At 44.8% G+C, this 22,296-nt stretch overlaps 1 protein-coding gene across 1 annotated transcript in view; it reads left to right on the top strand.

Moving 5' to 3' along the window:
- BICC1 (BicC family RNA binding protein 1) overlaps nt 1-22,296 on the top strand; it is a 1,908,684-nt gene that overhangs the window by 1,778,490 nt on the left and 107,898 nt on the right. The window contains exon 21 of the mRNA XM_044056407.1: nt 19,517-19,671. Within this exon, the coding sequence (XP_043912342.1) occupies nt 19,517-19,671 (155 nt within the window). The remainder of the gene's footprint in view (nt 1-19,516; nt 19,672-22,296) is intronic.

Genomic DNA, 22,296 nt, shown 5'->3' with positions numbered 1-22,296 from the left:
TAGTACTTGGTGCTCCCTCGACACCGTTATGTCGAAGGACACAAAGGTCTCAGGCTTCAAGAAGTGTGACTCGTGCTGTCAGAAAATGTCTCTGACAGACCGTCACACTTCTTGTGTTTACTGCCTGGGACCTCTGCACCTGCAGGACTCTTGTTCTGTCTGCCACGCTTTCAGCCCAAGAGTCCTGCAGGAGCGCAGAAATAAACTAATATTGAGGGGCTTATTAAAGCCTGAGAGCTCCCCGACTAAGTCTGCTTCGGATAAGCCCTCGAAACTAGTAAAGCCTTCTGCTCCAAGCCCTAAGCCATCGGCTACTGGTTCGCCTTCTGTGACGAGATCGGCTCCGGCCGGAGCCAATCCTTCTGTGTCACAGCTTACAGTATTGGCTCCACCCAGCGCCGATACCACTAAATCTAGGCACTCACTGTCTGCTCCGGCTGGAGCCGACGTATCCTCGGCTCCACCCATCTCCAGAAAGAGATCAAGATCCCCTTCATTGGAATCTATACATTCGGCTCCGAGATCACCCCTGCTCTCGGAGTGGAGCCATCGGAGCCAGTCTTCTCGGTCGTCCAGGCTGTCCGACCACGACCTTGAGAGAGTGGTGAGTAGACTATTAAAGTCTCAGGCATTGGCCCAAATGCTCCATAGCCCGTCTCATCAGACGGTAGCTATTACACATCCACCTAACATTCCTCCTTCAACTCTCCTACAGAGCTCGGAGCCGGAGCTCCTCGGAGCCGTGACTGTTGTGGCTTCGGAGCCAATACCTCCCTCTTCGGCTCCGTCGTCCTCTGCTCCGATCTCCTCCTTGATGCCTTCATTGGGAGGGATCCAGGCATCTGGTCTCTCTCGTCGGCTCGAGGGGGCGAGTGGCATCGGACCCTTGTCCAACTCCGTTCTCCCTCTCGGAGCTTCGGCGCTTGTGAGCTCAGCCCCGACATCAGCCTCGGAGCCGTCCCTGTCGGTGCTGCCTGGGGTTCCTATCTCTTCGGAGCGGGAGCCTTCTGGCCTCTCTGATGGGGGAGCCTTTGAGGTGATGAGGAGTGTACTAGCCCCAGGGCGTAGTCAACGGTCAGTTCCATCAGCTCCTCCCACTACAGTGCCTGCTGACGTCTCTTCCCACTCTCTTGCTCCCGGACCCAGAGATCCAACGCCTCAGGTTTCCCCACTGGGAATATCTTCCTCTTCCGAGGCTTCTCCTGACCTGTCAGGTGAGCCTCCGCGTAAGAGGACATGTAAGAGGAAACATCCAGACTCACCCGAGTCTATTACATCCGATACTGACTTGGATGAGTCGGAGGGATCCCCAAGGTCCCCCTCTGAGGATGTCTCTTTCTCAGACATCCTTGAACTCCTTAAGCAGAGGGGGAACTGGCCTTCCCTTAATCCTTCCGAGGACGAGTCGGTATACCTGGAGGTGTTCGGGTCTCGACCCTCCACCTCCTGGGTGTCTCCACCTTTCGACCCTCTTATGGATGTGGTGGCTCGGAAGGCGTGGATGGCCCCGGATTCGGTGGAACCCATTCCTCGTTGGCCTTCTAAACTCATCACGGCCCCACCTGATAGGCAATTTTTGACAAAAGGTGTCCCGGTTGATGCCATGGTGGTGGTTGCAGCCACCAAGAAGGAACTAGCTGATCCTTCAGTACCTGTCCATCCTCCTAACAAGGATTCCAGGACTATGGATAGGTACGGCAAGTGGATATTTTCTTCAGCGACCTTTGCCATGCGGTCGCTGAACTACTTGTGTCACTTCACCTGCCTTCAAAGAGATGTTCTTAAAGAGTTGGGAGAAGTTTTACAGGATCCGTCAGCTGCTGGGTCCCAGCATAAAATTAACTTACAGCTAGGAATCCTAAACTCCATTGTTAACTCCTCCATGCGGCTCATTTCATATGCAGCCAATGGAGCGAGTAGAGCCACAGGCACAGGAGTGGCTTTAAGGTGTCAATCCTGGATGCGACTTTGTAATTTTGCAGACCCCTTCAAGGCGTCCTTCACAAACTCTCCTTTTGATGGTTCGACCTTGTTCGGACCTCAAGTGAGACACCTTGACTAGATGCGAACAAGATGGCAAGACTCTTTCTGCCATAGGAGTCCATTTCTCCACCCCTTCAAGACCTTACCCAAAAGGTCAGAAGGGAGGGAAAATGTGGTTCCGCAAATCTCAAGAGTCACGCCTGACGCACGAGGTCAGTTTACCCCCAGAGGCAGAGGGGGTAACAACAACAGACGCCACCCTAGGGGCAGAGGGGGTCCGCAGAATCAGGGTAGCAGGGAGCCTCTCTCTGACAAACCCTTCCAGCATCCCTGAGATGTTGCCCGATTGTCCACCTTCGGAGGCAGTCGGGGGAAGATTATCGCTGTACCCAAAAGCCTGGCTTTCCCTTTCTCAAGACAAACGGGTACAGTCGATCATATCTGAGGGTTACAAAATTCCCTTTATCCAAACCCCAATTCAGCAAAAGGGAACCCTTCCAGACGTTCCACCCAGTCTAAGGGAACTAGCAGTACCAGAGATATCAAAACTGCTAGCAAAAAGAGCCATCCAGCCAGTCCCAGCAGACCAAATAGGATCCGGAATCTACTCAAGGTTCTTTTTAGTACCAAAAAAGACAGGGGACTGGAGACCAATATTAGATCTCGGCAAACTAAACAAGTTTGTAAAGAAAACAAGATTCCAGATGGTCACGCTTCAGTCCATTCTACCCTTTCTGGGCAAGGACAATTGGATCTGCTCGGTGGACCTTCAGGATGCGTACTATCACATAAAAATTCACAGGCGCTCCAGAAGGTTTCTCCATTTTCGGCTGGGGGCCAGTCACTTCCAATTCAGAGCCCTGCCATTTGGACTCACTACAGCCCCCAGAGTGTTCACCAAATGTATGGCAGTGGTTACGGCTCACCTGAGACGTCAAGGATTCCAGGTGTTTCCATATCTAGACGACTGGCTCCACACTGCCACCACCAGGCATCAACTCATCCAAGCCAGAGATTACACCATTCACATTTGCAGAGGGCTAGGGATCTCTCTAAATTTCAAAAAATCTGCCTTGTCACCCTGTCAATCTATTACCTTTATAGGCGCCAATTTGGACACCGTACAACTTTCAGCAAAGTTAACAGATCAAAGGATCTTGGATATTCAAAACCACATCCATGTGCTTCTCCAGAGCGACAAAATTTAGGCCAGGTTTGCCCTGAAAGTATTGGGTCTTATGGCGGCTGCCATAACACTTCTTCCCCTTGCCCGCTTTTACATGCGTCTCCTACGGTGGATGCTGTTCGCCCAATGGTCTTTTCAATGACTTCCCATGCGTCACAGGATCATGATAACTCCAATTTGCAAAAGGCATCTGACCTGGTGGATATTGTCCCCTCAAGTCCATCAGGGCAGACCCTTTGTTCCTCCCGCCCCGATCGCCACGGTTACATTGGACGCCTCCCTGATCGGGTGGGGGGGGCATTATCAGGGCAGGATGGTCCATGGCACTTGGCAACCTTTCGAATGCCACCTGCACATAAATGTCCTGGAGATGAGAGCAGTGCTTTTAATGTTGCAAGCCCTCCACGACTCTCTTCCCCTGGGGACGATTGCAATCCAAATGGACAATATGTCCGTAGTGTGGTATATCAACAAGCAGGGCGGAACCAAGTCCTATCCACTGTGTCGAGAGGCACTCAGACTTTGGCAGTGGGCAATCTCTTCTCAGCAGTTTCTGATAGCAACGCATATCCCCGGGAAATCCAACATCATAGCGGACAGGTTGAGCAGAGCTATTCTCATGCCTCACGAGTGGTCTCTCAAACAATCTGTGACGGAAGAGATTTTTCAGAAGTGGGGCCTTCTTTGCTGCGATCTTTTTGCTATGCCTCAAAACAGCAAATGCACCAACTTCTTCACCCTCTTCCCCCTTCCAGGTCATCACCCCAGAGACGCTCTAGTCCAAGATTGGCCCCGGGGACTTCTCTATGCTTTTCCACCTTTTCCTCTAATACCACAACTGATTCAGAAAGCAACCGCCTTGAGAGCCAAAATGATTCTCATTGCCCCTTATTGGCCTCGACAGATATGGTTTCCGTTCCTGCATCGTTATCTTTTGGTACAGCCTTGGCATCTGGACCCGGTCCTAGATCTTCTGACCCACCATTCGGGGCAGCTGCACCAATCCATACCTTCTCTCAACCTCACTGCTTGGTTGCTCCACTTCCATCCCTAGCCAGGCTTCCTATGATTTCTAATCCCGTCCGGGATATCATAGTAGCTTCCCTTAAATCTTCCACCAGAAGGATTTACACTAGTAAATGGCAACGTTTCTCCTTCTGGGCAAAAGCTAGGAACATAGATCCCTTTACTGCTCCGATTCATTCGGTCTTGGAATTCCTAGCAGAAATATTTCACTCAGGATCTTCGTCCTCCACAGTAAAAGTTCAGTTGGCAGCCATTTCAAATTTTCATATTGGCTTGTTGGACCACAACATCATGTTCCGTAAACTTTGCAAGGCATTCCTTAGAGGTTTATTTTTACTTAAGCCTCCGATTAGAGACCCCCCACCACAGTGGGATCTAAATTTAATCTTAACATCCTTGATTCTTCCCCCCTTTGAACCTGCAGCTACCTGTTAATTGTAATTTCTTTCTTGGAAGACACTCTTCCTGGTCGCCATTACTTCTGCCAGGAGAGTATCTGAGCTTCATGCCCTCTGCATTCGTCCTCCCTACTTAATCTTCCACAAAGACGGAGTTTCTCTAAGGACTAATCCGTCTTTTTTACCCAAAGTGGCATCGCAGACTAACTTAAATCAGTCTGTTGATCTTCCAGTTTTTTTCCCAAATTATTCTAATAGAGCAGAGCAAAAGCTACATTATCTCGATGTTCACCGCCAACTCAGATATTATTTGGACAGAACCAAACAATTTAGGAAATCTGATCAACTGTTTTTATCCTATGCATAGAACAGGAAAGGTCTTCCGGTATCCAAGGTAACCCTGTCTAGGTGGCTGTCTTCTGTGATTACATGCATCTATCAACCCAGAGGTAAAGAGTTGACTTCTAGGCCAAAAGCCCATTCAACTAGAGCACTAGCTACATCTACAGCTTTTCAGGCTAGACTTCCAATAGACATTATTTGTGCAGCAGCCACATGGGCCTCTCCTCATACCTTTGTTTCACATTACAAATTGGACTTGGCCTCCAGAAACAGAGCAAATTTTGGTTCCACCGTTCTCAAGAGTCTGTTCCATTGAGCCACCCAGGATAAAGGTGCTAGGGACGCGGTCCCATCCTGCAAGAATGAAGGCGAGATTGACAACTTAACATTGAGAAGTTATGTACCTACCATAATGTTCCATGTTAGTTGTCTTCTCTCGCCTTCTTTCTTGCGTCCCTCCCACCATCCCCCTAGCCTGGTCAGACCGAGAAGTTTGTTCCTCTTTCTTGAAGAGTCCTGATCCAATTTTTCCAAGCTAATTAGCTTCCTAGTGTCACTAGATCAGATTGGTCTTTTTCGAGGGATTATTTCCCCTTCCTCCTCCTCTCCATTTGGAGGAATATATTGCATAATTTTTCCTTAGCTACCAAACGAGATCTGGGTAGTTAGCGCCTTGCATCATGGGATATAGGGTTGCCTTGAGCCGGTAAAATTAGCTCTCGAGCTTTAGTAAGTGGCCGAGTCGGAGCAGAGGATCGGCTCCGAACCCATCCAGCAAGAAAGAAGGCGAGAGAAGACAACTAACATGGAACGTTATGGTAGGTACATAACTTCTCATTTCATGTTGTTGGCCCAGGATGCCATAACGGAATCCACACACCCCAAGGTACATCTGCCTCTTAAGAAAGAGGCTGAACAGTTGAGTCCTTGTACTACTATTGTTCAGTGTCTGCCAAACATCTCTGTCAAGGTAAATTATACCCCTAAAGACAACCTGATGCTGATGTTTACCTCTGCTTTGACCCTATGGGAGGCTGGCATGGAACCAACTTCTCACATGTCCTCTGAGGCTTTGCAAATGTTTGCTGCAGATGTGGAGGGGGAACCAAGGCTGATCGTAGGGGGATTCCCCGAATCCTGCGGAGGAAGTGCCTAGTACCCTGATTGAGTCAGGGCAGGCCTCTGAACCACCAAGGTTTGTTAAAGCCTAAGACCTTAGCTTATTTTTCCCATTCCCAAATATCCTTAGGAGAAGTGGCAGGATTTTACTCTAGGTTTGATGCCCTGATGGCTTTGTTGACCACCTTAGTGGGAGTTGGGTTCCTTCTCCTCCTTGTTCCTCTACCCCCAAAAGATCTAGGGAACTTGATTACTCTGCTGAGGAATCGGACTCAGATGAGGATTGCTTGGCCTACTTCTCCCAGATGTCATCACCTTTGGACTATGGCTCTGAGGAGGAGTCGTCCTTACTCCCCTTTGGAAGAATTGTCCTCTGGGGGTACAGTGCTGTGCATGATGGAGCATTTTAAGTGGGACTGCTCTCAAGTTTCTGACATTCAGAAAAAGTCTGAGTTGTTACATATGGACTCTTTCTGCTGTTACCCATGTTTTGGCTGTTTTGCTGGATAATTTTTCAGCTGCTTCTTTGGCTCTTGATTCCCAACCTCTTGCCCCTAAGAAACTTGACCATTTTTATAAGGTGCCTGAGGCTTTTAAGATTTTTTTTTTTGTAAATGTCCTCCTGAACTTGCTGTGGTCTCTGCCTCTGCTGATAAGGTGCCTTAGCTTTTGCCTTTTTCTAGGCTCCTTCCCTCAGATAAGGGTAGTCGAGCTATGGAGAACCTGGGGAAGAAGTTCTGCACTCAGGTTAAAACAGCCCTCTCCAAAGCCAACAACACAGCATCAGTGGGACCGGATGGTGTCCCAGGCTGCGTCCTACATGAGCTCAAAGATGAACTAACCCCTCACATAAACACACTGTTTAAACTCAGCCTCTCCACAGGCTACATGCCCACAGAGTGGCACACAGCAATGGTTATTCCACTCCACAAAGGTGGAGCCACAACATACCCTGGGAACTATCGCCCTATAAGCCTGACCAGCTTGGTCTGCAAAGCTATGGAGCGCATCATCATGAATCTCATTAAATGAAACCTCCAAACACTGGACCTTACCCAGTTTGGCTTTAAGGGAAGATCATGCCTCCTAAACCTGGTGGACTTCTTTGTGACAGTTACCAAGGTTATAGATGAGGGAAAGGTTTTCCACACAGCCTACCTAGACCTTGCAAAGGCCTTCCAACACCATTCCCTACTCAAGTATTATAGACAAGCTTACCAGCCTGAACATAAACCCCTATGTCAAGAGATAGGTTGTCAACTGTCTCACAGACAGTACCCACATGGTCTGACCCTAAACCGGTTACAAGTAGCATTCCCCATGGCTCAGTCCTAGGACCCCCTCCTGTTCAGCATATACTTGTCAGAGGCAAGCACAGGAGGACTAAGGTTGACCAAGTTCGCAGATGACTGCAAACTAGGGACTATAAAAGGGTCTCACTTAGACCGATACCTGGTGTCAAAACCATGGCCTCAAGCTGAATGCCAAAAGTGCATAGTCATACCCTTTGGAAAAAACAAAGTACCCACAAACTACCACATAGGTGGGTAGCCCCCAAAATACGGAAGACATAATAAGGGATCTGGGGACCCAAGTAGATAGTAATCTCTCCTTTGATAATCATATTGCCAAAGTGGTTAGAAAATCCTTATATGTGGCCCACCTAATCACAAAAGGGTTTGCATCCAGATCGAAGAGGTCATTGGGCCCCTCTATGCATCACTCATCAGACCCATTATAGAGTACAATGCCCCATTTGGGATGTACCTTACAAGACACCTGCAACAACTGGAAAGGCCAGAGAAGTATGTCATCAAGAGGATCACTGGCATCAAGCAGATGCCCTATGCAGCTCGACTGAAGAAACTCTAGCTGTACTCTGTTGCATACCGCCTACTCAGAGGTGATCTCTGCCTGACATACAAGACCTTGTCCAACCCAGAATTGATGGACATGCTCCATCTAAAGAAAACCGTATCCCCTCGAGCCACACACTCCAGGGATCTAAACCTCACCACAACAATAAATAGGACATGCTGGAGGGATAGATTCCTGTCTCAGAGACTTCCCATGTTGTGGAACAAGATTCCAATTTACATTAGGCAGAGCTCCTCGCTAACCCCCTTCAAGAGAAACCGTAACGAGTGGATAGGAAACAAAATGTTTACCCCAGGGATCACTTTGATGGCTCTGCTGGACAGAGGCACAGGGAACTAATCTAAGGGGGCAGCGAAAGCCAACACATTTCGGCTAGGCTTATAAATCCCTTCGGGCAGTAGCCTAGTACCTACCTATGAATTTCTGCCACCCTGGATGAGATGATATTCTTGATTTCATCTTCACACTTTGCCTTCATGACATTAAGGCTAAGCTGCTTGATACTCGAGCTAATCAAAATCTCTGATACTCCAGTGGTGGAGTTATTTAAGACCTAACAGGACCAAGGTAAAATCATGAAGGAACTCAAGTAGATTTTTTTGTCTTCCATTCCTAAGTTTCAGAGGTGGTATCCTGCTAAAACTGGCTTTCTTCATAGACTGCCTCATCAGCCCTCCATAGGTAAGGTCCCTAGACATGTTTTTTTTTTTTTCTGGCAAAACAACTCAGACACCTAGAACTCAAAAACCTTCCTTTCAGGACAAATCTGCCTCTGTCTGACATTTTGCATTTTCTTGCCTTTGATCAGGTTCCCTTGTGTCTCAGGCATTGTGTCACTCCCTGTTTGGCAACAGATTACTTCAGACTCTTCAGTTCTTTCAATCATCCAGCAAGGGTACTTCATGGTCTGGAAGTCTCTTCCCTAGTTTCTTAGCATTCCTCAACCCCAAATTCTCCATTTTTCTGGGGTGCTTCAGGGTTTACTGGATTATTCAACACATCCCATATGCCCTAAGGGGGTGTAGGTTTTAATTCTAGTCCCCAGAAAGGAGAGGTGTCCTGGCAGCCTGTTCTAGACCTTTTTTTTTTGTTTTTTCCTACTTTCCTCAAGGTTCCCACCTTCAGGATGCTTTCCTTCTTGCTTTCTAATGTCTTCCTAGTTTCCCTGACTCTGAAGAACACTTGTTTTCATATTCCCATTCAACTTTTGTTGAAGTATTTACATTTCTCTGTTTCTATTTCTCATTTCAGTTGTCTGCTTTGCCCCTTGGTCTTTTCAGAGCCCCAAGACTATTCAAGTGCCTGGCTCCAGTTGTAGATTCCTGCAGTCTTCAAGGAGTACAAGTATTTCCTTATAAGGATGATCTACTCCTTCAGGCTCTCACCTTCCAGGCTTCTGCAGGACCAACACTTTACTAGGCTGTTGGTGCGCAGTCTGCGTTTCACCATCAATTTCCAGAAGTCTGTCCTGTTCCCCTCTCAGGATCACATCTTCCTGGGATACAAGATTCAAACTGTTCCAATTCTGGCGTGTTTGCAAGCTACCAAGGTACTGTTTCTAACAACATAATTCCAGTTCCCTCTTTATCATGCTTGACAGGGAAATTCAGAGGGCTCTGGCATTCATGGCCTCAACCATCTCCATGCTTTCTTTTGCCAAGCTTCATATGAAGAAGTTTCATTGGAACCTGGGGTCAGTGTGGCCTCAGCTTTACCTCCTACTGTAGTTACCAGATGATCTTCTTGTTTCACTGTTGCAGTCATCACATTTGGGGTTATCTGCTTGCAGGTAGCCCTCAGTCAGCCTGATTATCAAAGTCTTAGGTCCTGTGTCGGTTGCTGTCTCATCTTCCATGACGTCAGGTAGTCAGGGGTATAAAGCATGCAGCCAACGCCATTACATTAGCCTTTTTTGCCGTGCAGTGCAAGAAGCAGAAGCAGTTCGCAAGTGTCGGTCGGCCGGCTCCTGAAATTTTTGTGTTTGAGTTTCAGATCCGAAGTCTACAAAGCTAAGTACCCCGTTGGGGAAACTTTTTTTGCTCTAAACAGATGTTAGTAAAATTTAACAATTGTATTTCTTGTGGAAAGCAAATACCTCATAAAGATTTTCATTCATACTGCATTCCTTGCTTAGGCCCAGAGCACGACTTCCCTCGTCGGTTTTGTGCCTTATTCAAACCTCAAACTGTTCGTCGTCTGTTCATTTTCACAACTAAATATTTTGGTACTCAGTTTAATTATCCAGAAATGGCTTTGGTAAGCCACCTGACTACCGACATTCTGAAAAAACGCAAAGATAAAGACAGAGACAGGCCACATAGGTCCAAAGCTGCTGACGATGCTTCCTTCAAGCTAGTTGGCAGTTCACCAGTACTCAGTGAGGCACTTTCGCAGCCCCTGATACCTGCTACTTCAGATTTGCAGGCCTATACTGAGACCCATTCGGAGTCTAGTATGCCGCGAGATGCATCTTAGACTGTGGAACCTGCGGATGTCTCTACCTTGGATGGGTCTGGAGCCGCTGTGCAGGCACCAGCTTCTGAGGGTGTATTCAGGCCTACTGACTTGCATATTAAACTGACGCCATCTTCTTAAAGGCCTAAATCTCGATCCACGACTAGAAAACTGATGCCCAGACCGCATGGTCAGGCCCCTATGCCTAAAAAACAAATGATAAGAATGGCTGAAGGCCTTATTACTCTAATCAGGGGAAGCCACCCTTCTCCCTTTAAGAGACCTGGAACTGACTTTCCCTTCTGATTCTTCTGATCAGGATTCTGAAATTTCTGTTTTTTTCTTATGACCAAGAGTTGCCCTTATCTACCTATGAGGATTCTGATGCAGAGGACTCTATTCCCTCTGCTTCCCCTCCAGAGGATTTCTCTTTTGGTGAAACTTTGCATACTATTAGAGAGCATTTCCACTGGGAAAGCCAGGATTACTCTCAGTCCAAAAAGAGGCATAGGGAATTCTTACTCCTACCTCAACACAGGCCTTTAGCTATCCCTCCTATACTGGACATTGTAGACGATACCTTCTTGGAATCTAGCCTGACCCTTGACACTTTACCACCGGCTCCCAGAAAACCTGGTAGTTATTACAGAGTACCTGATTCTCACAAGTTCCTCTTTAAGAATCCTACTGTGGATCCTGAGACCATTTCACAGGGACCCAAAGGAATTAAGGCTACTACTGCCAAGAACCCTACCCCCTCTGACAGAGATTCCAGGGCCCTGGGCAGATGGGGTAAGAAGGTTTACACTTCTGTAACTTTGGCCATTAGGGCCTTAAACTACCAGTTTCATATGTTAAAGTATCAGCAGCATATTTTTGGATTGCTTAAACATAAAATGATGTTGATTCCTGACTGTGCTGAAAATAAAGACTTACAGGATTTAATGCATTCTGCTGAACAAGTTGGAAAACATACTTTGCAATGTGGTTTTGATTCATTAGAGGCATCTTGCAGGGCTGCTGTCACTGGGTCTGTACTTAGAAGGCATGCTTGGATCTTGTTAAAGCTAAATTACTAGATGTTCCCTTAAACCAAGACTGCCTGCTTGACAACCAAGCAGAAATAGTACTTAAAAAGATGGAGGAAAAAGCTAAATATATGCAAACTGTTAAAGATTTCCTGCAAGTACAGCCTCCCAGATTTAGTAGGCACTGGCCTTCTAAGAATTGGTCCTTTCCTGCCTCTTCCAGGCCTTCTCAGTCCAAACCCAGAACCAGCAGACCACCCAGCCTTCAGTCTCAAGTTACTCAAAGGCCTAAGCAGTGGGGGGCTCCCACTTCCAAAGCTGGAAGTAGTAAGACACCCCCCTATGGTAAACTGTCACAATGACTTAACTTTAAACCTTCCAAGCCCTGCTCAACTGAGTGTTCCTCTAGGGGGAAAGATCACCCTGCATGCAAAAAACTGGGAGCTCATTACCCCAAGACAAATGGGTTTTAAATATAGTTTCCCAAGGATACAGATTTCACTTCCACTCCTTACCAACCCCAAACATTTGGCCAAACCTACCCTGAAATCAGTGGGCAGAGGCTCAAAAGCAGATTCTCTCTCTTCTAAGCATCAAGGCTATTCAACCTGTCCCAGAAGAAGAATGGGGGCAAGGTTTTACTCGAGACTTTTCCTGGTTCCCAGAAAAGACAATTCTTGGCGTCCAATCCTGGACCTGTGTATACTAAACACCTTTTTGGTAATCCCAAAATTCAGAATTCTAACTCTTCATCAGCTGCTTCCCATGCTAGGCAAAATGCCTGGTTGGTAACACTCTATTTAATGGAAGCCTACCTGCACATCCCAATCAGGGAATCTTGCAGAAGATACCTGTGCTTCAGAGCAGGCTACATGTACTGCCCTTTAGCTTATCTACTGCGCCCAGGGTATTCACAAAGTGCCTAGCTCCAGTCATTGCATTTTGCAGGCAAAGAAATACTCAGATGTACCCATACCTGGACAATTGTCTAATTCAGGCAGAAGGCCAGAGCATACTTTTAAATCATCTGGCATTTGTAAAGAAAGTATCTTCTCTGGGGTACACCATAAACAAAATGAAATCACATCTAGTACCCTGCCAACAAATTGTATTTCTGGGAGCAAACTTGAATACAACTTCCCAGATGGCCTACCTCATGCCAGAGAAACAAGTTTGACAGCCTACTTCAAACTACTGGCAATCTGCAAGGAAAATACTGCAAGCCCTGGGGTTCATGACCTCTTGCATTCTACTAATTCCACATGCAAGACTGCATATGAGGAAACTACAATGGGTATCTAAAAAGCCTATGGCGTCAACATTCTCAGGACCTAGAATCAATGATTCCTATCATCCCTTGTCTAAAGACAGAGTTCCTTTGGTGGGCAGAGGCCTGCCACCACAACAAGGGACTGCCATTCACTCTACCCCCTGTCGCCCAAACCCTAACAGACGCATCAGACTATGCATGGGGGGGCTCACTTGGCATGGCAGTGCATTTAGGGCAAATGGAACCAGAGTCAAATGCACCTGCATATCAATCAAAAAGAAATGTTAGCTGTGCAATGCTCTGATAGCCTTCAAGGACCACATTCTTCCAGGACAATTATTGGTAGCGGACAACACCACTGTTATGTGGCACATAAGCAGGGGGGAACCCACTCATACCCTCTCTGCAGACTAGCCATGGCTCTGTGGAACACAGCCTTGAGCTACCAAGTGCACCTACAAGCTCAATTCCTGTCAGGCAAGCTAAATACACTGGTAGACTATCTAAGCAGAAATCTAATGGACCCACACTAGTGGAAACTGGAACCAAAGATATTCCACTTTTTGAGAAACAAATGGGGAGCCCAGAGATAGACCAGTTTGTCTCCCCTCAGAACTATCATTTGGACAAATTCTGCACAAGGACTTCCCACAGACAAGCTTGGAAAGTGGATGCCCTGTCCTTCACCTGGAAAAACCTATCAGTTTATGCCTTTCCCCCTCTGCCTGTCCTTTCCAAAGTGCTACTAAAGATCAAACAGGACAAACCAAGGACAATACTGATTGCACCAGACTGGCCATGCCAACACTGGTACCCCCTCTTGCGCAGTGTGTCACTTCTGGAACCATGGCACCTGCCTCAGACCCCTGCCCTGTTGTCCCAGCAGGAGGGCCAGATTCTGCACCCACAGATTCAAACCCTGAACCTTGCAGCCTGGCTAATTACCTGATCTCTCTGTTACCATCCCTCAGTAAGCAAGTGATAGGTGTCATTCTGGAGGCAAGGATGCCTAGTACTAGAAAATCCTATGCTGAAAAATGGAAAAGATTCTGTTCCTGGAGCCAAACTCAGGGGATGGGCACAACAGTGACCAATTTACCGCACATTCTTCAATACTTAACTGAGATGCTTCACAAGGGCCTTTCCTTTTCTTCCATCAAAATTCAAGCCTCTGCCATTTTGGCACATTATAATACAGTGCCACCCCTCTTCTCTCATCCACTGCTGAAGCAATTCCTCAGAGGGGCCAAAAACTTAAGACCACCCAGGAGAGCCCCTACTCCAGCCTGGGACCTTAACTTTGTATTGGAAAAGCTCACTCTACCTCCCTTTGAGCCACCTGCAAATGCAGAGTTAAAATTCCTTTCTTAGAAAACAGCCTTCCTTCTAGCCATCACTTCAGCAAGAAGGGTGTCTGAATTACAGGCCCTCATGGCAGTGGAGCCTTTCATCATCTTTCATGCGGACAGGGTGTCCCTCAGGACCAATCCTTCCTTTATGCCCAAGGTGGTATCCAGTGTGGCCCTTAATCAGTCCATTCATTTGCCAACCTTCTTTTCTAATCCACAGAACAAAGGGGAACAAATACTGCATTCCTTGGATGTGCACAGACAGCTTAGATTTTACTTGGACAGGACTAAGCCTGTCAGGAAATCTGAACAGCTGCTGGTTGCATTTGGAGAGGAGAAGGCCATTTCAAAGCAAACCATTTCTAAGTGGATAGGCCACTGCATTAATTTCTGCTATAAGCACCATGGAAAACCTACCACACAAGGGGATAAGACCTCATTCCACTAGGGCTGCATCCACCTTTACAGCCTTTATCAGAGGTGTCCCTACCAGGGACATCCTAGAAACTGCTACCTGGAGTTCTGTACATACCTTCACCAAGCATTACCACTTGCCAATGTTTTCTAAATCCAGAGCTGGCTGTGCCACTGCAGTCTTGCAGGGCCTTATAGCTGGTCCTAATGCTAATTGCCTTCTCCCTTTCTTAGCTTTGGGAATCTACCCGAATGTGATGACTGCAACAGTGAAATATGGAGAACATAGTACAGTTGTGTACACTTACCATAAATGTAGATGTTCGAGTGTATTCACTGTTGCAGTCCTGGTTACCCTCCCTCCAGCCCCCTGAATTCTATTGACTATACCTCTATTCTTGTTTACTATGCTTAAAGCTTTTTGGTGTATTTGCCTTTTGTTGGAGGTGTAACCTTGTATATAATTGCTTCCCATTATGGGGGCACCTGATATCTGGGGCAAGAAAAACTGATGTAATGGCATCAGCTGCATGCTTTATAACCCTGACTACCTGACATCATGGAAAATGATACAGCAACTGACGCAGGACCCAAGACTTTGATAATCAGGCCGACTGAGGGCTACCTGCAAGCAGATAACCCCAAATGTGATTACTGCAAAAGTGAATACACTCGAACATCTTCATTTATGGTAAGTGTACGCAACTGTACTTTTACTTACTTCATCTAAAACTGGAGCTTCAGTGGTGGAGTCAACACATCTTTCAGTCCAGGCTTCCTTTCCAGCCTCCTGCTCTGTCTCTGGAGCTGTTTACAGACTCTTCAGATCAGGGGTGGGGGGGCTGTTTTGGGCAGTATGAGGGTTCAGGATCTCTGACCCCCACATCAGTGACTGGTTCACATCAACATCAAAGAGATGCATGACCTTATCTTAGCTCTCCATGCCTTCCACTCTCTTTTGTCCCCAGGCCCATTAAGGGTCTATACAGACAAAACCATTGTCATATTGTACATCAACAAGCAGGGGGGGGCACAAGGTCTTAACTTCTTTGCAGTCTAGCTCTTCAGGTCTGGGATTTAGCTATCCAAATGCAGATTTCTCTGCAGGCACTTTACATTCCTTCAGGACAAAACATGGTGGCAGACTCATAGCAGGTCCAGGACACACCCTTGTGAGATGTTTCTGGACATACTTCAGTGGAGTATCCCTCAAATGGATCTGTTTGCCTTCCTTCTGAACAGACAGCTTTCCTTGCTTCTGTCCCAGAACCAAAAGTATGCCATTTCCTTTTTGTGGAAGGGGATGTTCCTTAATGCTTTTCCCCCTCTTCCCACGGTTCTGCACAAGATCAAACAGGACTCGCCCAAAATCTTGTTGATGACTCCCTTTTAACCTCTCCTTTTTCATCTGGCCAGGGGCAATCATCATAATTTACCTCACCAGGTGGGTGATCTCTCACAAGACAAGGGGTTTCTCCTTCACTCTCATCTGCCAACTCTTCAATTGACACTTGAGTGATAGGGTTTTAATACTCTTTTGACACAATTTCTCTCAGAGCATACTTAAGGATATGCAGGAGGCCAGGAAACCCAATAGCAGAGCATCATATATGTCCAAATGGAGGAGATACTCTGTCTGGTGTCTTAAGCTTCACCAGGATCCCTTTTCAGTGGCAGTTCCTTTGATTCTCTTGTGTGAACTGCTGCATGCTCTCTTCGTGGGTCTGTGTTATATAAGTGGAAACGCAATCTCTTGAACGCTAAGATGAACGAATAATCATAACATCAAAATTGGTATTGTGGGGGGCTGTGCCCCCCCACACCCCCCCCCCACTAAATATATATTCCTACTCTGAGATCACACTACAGTGAGGAAAGGGCAAATATCCCACTCTTCACTGTACTGCTTCCGAGGTTATGATTATTCGCTCATATGAGCATTCGAGCGATTGTGTTTTCGTTCATCTAAAGTAGACCCATCTTAGCAGCTGCCAAAGCCAACTTGTCAGCAATCTCTGCTTGTCTGCCTTTGAATCCCTCTATTGACCTCTCATTTGTAGGTTAAATAATTCCTGAAAGGCATCCTCCGTATCAGTTCACCAAGGAATCCTGTCCCTCCTTCTTGCGACCTTAATTTTGTTCTTGAGAAATTGGCCCAGGTTCTCTTTAAACATACTGCTCCTTCTCTGCAACATTGCACCTGGAAAACTGTATTATTGGTTGCCCTCACTTCTGCCAAGAGAGTTTCTAAACTCCAAGCCTTGATAGCTACCCTTTTTTGATTTTTCATAGGGACACATTGTCTGTGCATACTAATACTTTTATGCCCAAGGTGGTCAGAGAGTTGCCCTTAGTCAGTTTCCCCAGCTTCCTTCCCTTTTTTCTTCTGTCATCTGCTAGTGCGAAGGTTCTAAACACCTTAGATCCTCACTGACACCTCTAGTATTATTTGCTCAAGACAAAGACTGTAAGTAAATCTGAACAACTATTTTTCTTTTCATGACAGGTTATTGGCTTTGTCAGTTTATAAGCAAACCATCTCCTCCTGAATTTCAGAAACCTTTTCTTTTTGTTATTCCTTTCATGGCAAGCTGCTTTCTGCCTGTGTTTGGGCCCATTTTTCCAGGACCATGGCCACCTCTGGGGCTTTCTTCGAGGGTTTGGGCACCAATCTCGTCCTTGAAACTGCAACTTGGTCTTCTGTGTACACCTTCATCAAACATTGTAAGCTGGATATTTCCAGAGTCAGGGTGGGTTTTGCCAAGGGTATTCTTCATGGGTTTGTGGAGGTTTCCTCTTTGCCTCCCTCCTCCCTTTCCTTACAGTAGCTTTTGTACTCACCCATAGGTGTTATGTATGCTGCAACAGTGATATGGAAGGACATAGTAGAGTTGTGTAAACTCTTGCCATTAGAACAGATGTACTTCCCTTCACAGTTGCAGTACTCAGTCGCTCCCTCCTGTACCCTTTTTTTTCCCTCCCTTTTTTCTATTAGGAACTTCTGCCTTGCTGAGAGGTCTTTGCCTTTTCCTTAGGCATCTAATTTTTCCTTGGATGTACATGCTCTCCTTTCTCCTGGGGTAGCTCTTGTTCTCCTAGGACACTTTATTTCTGAGTTTGGAACATCCATACATCACATTTATTCCCTATGGTGGTGATGTGGGGAACATGTGTGACATACGAAACTGATAAGAATTAAAGACTTTGGTACACTGGCTGGACATAGGGCTGCCCTTGGCAGGAGATTCCATAGATTGAGTACTGCAAGAGAGAAGGGAAGGACATCTACTGTTATGGTAAGATTTTACATAACTATACATTCTGATGTATGGTTGGCACGTGGTTTATGCCCATATTCTTGGAATTGCATAGATTTACCTGCACATAGTTTGAGTGACCTGAAATGTTACATTGGCACATAAATTTTCCCACGCATCGTGGTTCTGCCTGTCAGTGTGTCACATGTACACAAACACAAGGGCCTAAAAACTGCCATAGAAATGTAAGGTGAGGCTTCTTAAGATGCTTACAGTCTAGTAAGTACCTATGAACCCATAATATCACTGTTAGCTGGTTATTTGACTGCGTCCAAGGACAGTGGTCACAACCCACGTTTCTTTTTTAGACCAGTTTGATCAGAGTTATACATTTGTTCTGTATGATAATCCTACACTTTAATTTTAAACATATGAGATGCCACACAGTAACATTCCCTGCCAAACCTGTTCCTTTGTACATGCTCACTGTGTGTATTCCATGTCAGGGTTTGAAGTGGTGGAACCATTTGGCAAGCTTCAAATACTTCTGTGGTACATATGTAGGAAAAGGAGTAAGCCCTTTTGGCCAGTAGTGCAGATGCAAAGCATTACTTTTTATGCTTTTTCTGGTTTATGAAATTCTTTTACATTTTTTCTGTCTTTGATTTGAAGAGTAATAGTGATTTGTAGCAGTATATTTTCATTATGTTTCAGTCGCACACTTTTTGCACATTACAGTTGAGGCTGACAGTCACTCCTTTTACAAATTTACGTGGTCTGAATTCATTAAAGGCATGGGTTTCATTATACATTCATAGGTAAGTACTAGATTAGCTGCCCTTGTAGGCCATTTTAAGCCTATCCAATTTCCCTTTCAAAAGTCAGAATCAAACCCTGTACTTTGTGGTTGTGAGGTAAGCATCTTAACCGCTATACCAATGCCCAAACAGAGGCAGAAGTAACTTTGTAAATAGGTTTATACTAGGTTAACTGCTCTGACGGGCCATTTTGAGCTTAGCTAATAATCAAAGGTTAGAATCCAACCTTGTACCTTGTATCTGTGAGGTGAAGACAGTAATCATTTTGTCAACCCTACCTTGTTTATGATGTTTTTCCCCACTATGCTGCCATTCTGTTATTTTGAAAATCTGTTGCATTAAACCAGTAAGTAGCAGTTTGTTGAGTGGGGATGTGTGAAACCTGCCCAGAGTGGTGGTAATTTAATTACTTGACTACATGCAGGTTTAGTGTTAACTTTTCCTAAACTAGTTGGTAGAACAGGAGGACATTGTTTTGATAACCATATGAATACTTGTAATCAACCACACTTAACTGTGATTTCTAGTAATCAGTGTAGGCATCTAACAGTTTACCTTAGCACAGTTTGCTGAGGGTCATTTCTACTGTATTTAACTTTTAAGCCAGGATTTCTGATTGATCACAGTGTGCTTTTTATTTGTAATATGCTCAAAAGTAATTGTATACTCAGTGGTTCTGGCATGTGTAATTCAGGCCTTAGGGATTTTACTGAAAAAAATTGTGTTTACAGACTTAGCATTCGAAAATTGTATATGCAGGAATAGATCTGCTTCCAGATTATTGGAATGTGCTGCTGTAAATATTGCTGAGTAAAGTGATCCATTGACAACCCTCTTCTTCATGTAAAATATAGTTCATTAAAAGGCTTGTTCTGCAAAAACAGCATCTGTTTCTGTTGGCCTTTGTATATATTTTGTATATACAAATAGTATCAGAAGTGTGTCTGACGTTCTTGTCTTAATTTTATTAAAGATTTTTTTTCCATTTTTTTAGCTATGTTGAAGAAACCAGTGGTAACGGAAGTAAGAACTCCTACAAACACTTGGAGTGGTCTTGGGTTTTCCAAGTCCATGCCTGCAGAAACTATAAAAGAACTCAGAAGGGCTAACCATGTGTCTTATAAACCAACTATGACCACTACGTATGAGGCATGTAGATGGTAGATTTATACTTCAAGCTTCATTGCGTTTTGTAACTGTCTTGGTCTGCAGCTAAATAATGCTTCTTTTGTAATTTATTACTAAGTATATAAAATTAATTTATTGGTTACAATGCAGAATATTTAGAGCACAATGTTACTGAGAGTAGACTGTTGACAGTATAATTATTGATGTAAATGTATTTATTCTGCACAGCATATAATTAAGTAAACAACATAATATAGGGAGGCTTTTCTTTTTCCTGTAGGTGTACAGTTAAAATACCACACAACCAGTTTTACAACACTTAGTCAGTTTGTATGAGATCTGTATTTTGCTAAGCAAGAAGCCTGCTTGGCATTCACACTTAGTGCTAATGTGGCATGCTGTGAACAAGTTATACCATAGGTTTAAAGGTAGATAATAGGAAGTCATTATACCATTTAACAGCATAGCCCAGGTAACCCAACATCAAGAGCTACCAACTGCCAGGATGGGAAGGTGTCCCAAGATAGTCATGAGGAAAAATTGAGAGTGCACATTCAGTTTTATTATGATTGTAGGTAGTATGCTACTTTGCTTATTATGTAGATGTAGTTTATTCCACAGGTGGAGAACACACTTGGATAAGAACCTGTTAGCATATTGTCTTATTAATTTATTGTTAAAGATTGAAGTCCTTTTTTCCTCATGTCTGAGGAACCATTAGTTTTGTGAAGATATCTTAAATCTAGGAGGGGTGGAGTCTTTAGTTTGAAAGGCCCAAGTGTAGGCCATTGGGATGGAATCTGTAAGAAAGACCGTACAGGGAAGAAGCAACCAGCTGGTATGGATACCTGTTACATTTTTAATTAGTAACCTCTGCAGTATTTCCTTTAAGGTGGTATATTTTGATAAATGTATAGCAAAGGTGATATTCTAGTAAGTGATTTGGCAGATGAGAGGTAAGTGCAGTTGAAGTAAAATTTTGGTTCTGGAAGAGATGCTCTTGGTTATCAGGCCAGATAGATTTTTTTTTTATCTGTAGTGGAGACATTCTGATTAAAGGACAAGAAATTATCCACAATGGTGCTTAGGCCTTTAATGGCAATGTCTTATCTGTGTATTATAAGGAATTTTCTTTTACAAATTTCCTTTTACCAAAAGGAACCATAGTGCATTCTTCGTCATTTGGTTTGAGGCCATTGTCCTTGCCTCAGTTATATGTATAGTCCACCCATCATGAAATTACCTTCATATCAGTGAGTGTTCAAACAACCTCTATGTTATCAATAATTTTGTTAGCTAGAGACCTGACCATATTAGCTTATCAGAACAATAATTGTCAAACACAAGATCCAGCACAGAACCTTGAGGAACATTACTTGTAACATTTTTACTTAATAAGGTGCCCCTGTAACTGTGTATGTTCTGTATGACGACCAGTTTGCTGATCAGCTTGCCATATGTTTGTCTGAAGAATATTAATGATTTAGCCAAGCCAGGTTTGTAGTTTTATAACCACCAACAACTGTGAGAGTTACCCTTTTAACGAAGTTTACAAGTTAAGAAAGCATGACCTGCTTTTAATGGGTTCCTGTTATATTGTCGAATCCTCAAATGAGCAGTATGCACAATATCAAGCCGTAGCAGCTCAAACAATCTAACTTGAAAGCAAAAAAAAAAAAAAAAAACCTGCTTTTTTTTTTGCGGAGGGTCAAGTCCCACTGCACCCCCAGCACCCAGTGGTAATTTATATATACCAACTCTGTGGGGAAAGGAGCAATAATTGGGCCCCTGCTATGTAGTGATCTTGTATTGCAGTACTCCCGACCTGATCGATATTCTGCCTCCAACTAACGAATTGTAATTTCTGGCACAGAAATAGGCGTAAACCCTTTTATAACATGCTGGATTGCTAGCTGGCTCACTAAGGACCGAAGCGGTTAGAATCAGTGAGGCCACCTCCACAAAGAGGCCAGTCACCATTGGAGTCCCCCCATGTGCTAGGCCCAGTCCTCTTTGGCATTGACTTTTTAGATGTCAAAGGCTTCTGGCTAACCAAGTTTGCAGGTGATTTCAAACTGGGAGCAGTCATTGAATCCTCCGAAGACAAGAATACCTTTCAGGAAGGCCTAATACAGATAACTGCTTGGTGCCAAATCCATGGCTTAAAACTCAATACCAAGCAATGCATTATAATAGCTTTTGGAAAGTCTGCCACCCTGTATAACTTCATCAGTGAAACTCCCTTAAAAGTTGATTCACAAGTCAGGCATCTAAGAACTTGTGTAGATAGTAATTTGGCCTTCAACTAACATTTGTCCAAGATAGTAAAAAAAAATCCTTATGTTGCTCAACTTACAAGGAAGGGTATAGCATCAAGGTCATCATACTACTGTACTTGGCCCTCATCAGGCTAGTCATAGAGCATAATGCCCCCTTTGGTATGTACCTGACCAGACACATGCAGCAACTGGAATATCCACAAAGGTTTTTTAAAAAGAGACTCCAAAGGGTAAACACAATGTCCTAAACTGATCGTCTGAAAGCCCTGTATCTTTACTCCATCTCGTACAGATTTCTGAGAGGTGATCTTTGACAGGTATATAAGGCATCTCTGGACCCTGTTTTGATGAATCTTTTGCACATCCC

Source organism: Protopterus annectens, chromosome 14.part0 (assembly GCF_019279795.1).
Source record: "Protopterus annectens isolate FY-2018-M chromosome 14.part0, PAN1.0, whole genome shotgun sequence".
Lineage (NCBI taxonomy): Eukaryota > Metazoa > Chordata > Ceratodontiformes > Protopteridae > Protopterus > Protopterus annectens.
The sequence above is the reverse complement of the archived record's forward strand: the minus strand, read 5'-3'. Positions and strand labels throughout refer to the sequence as shown.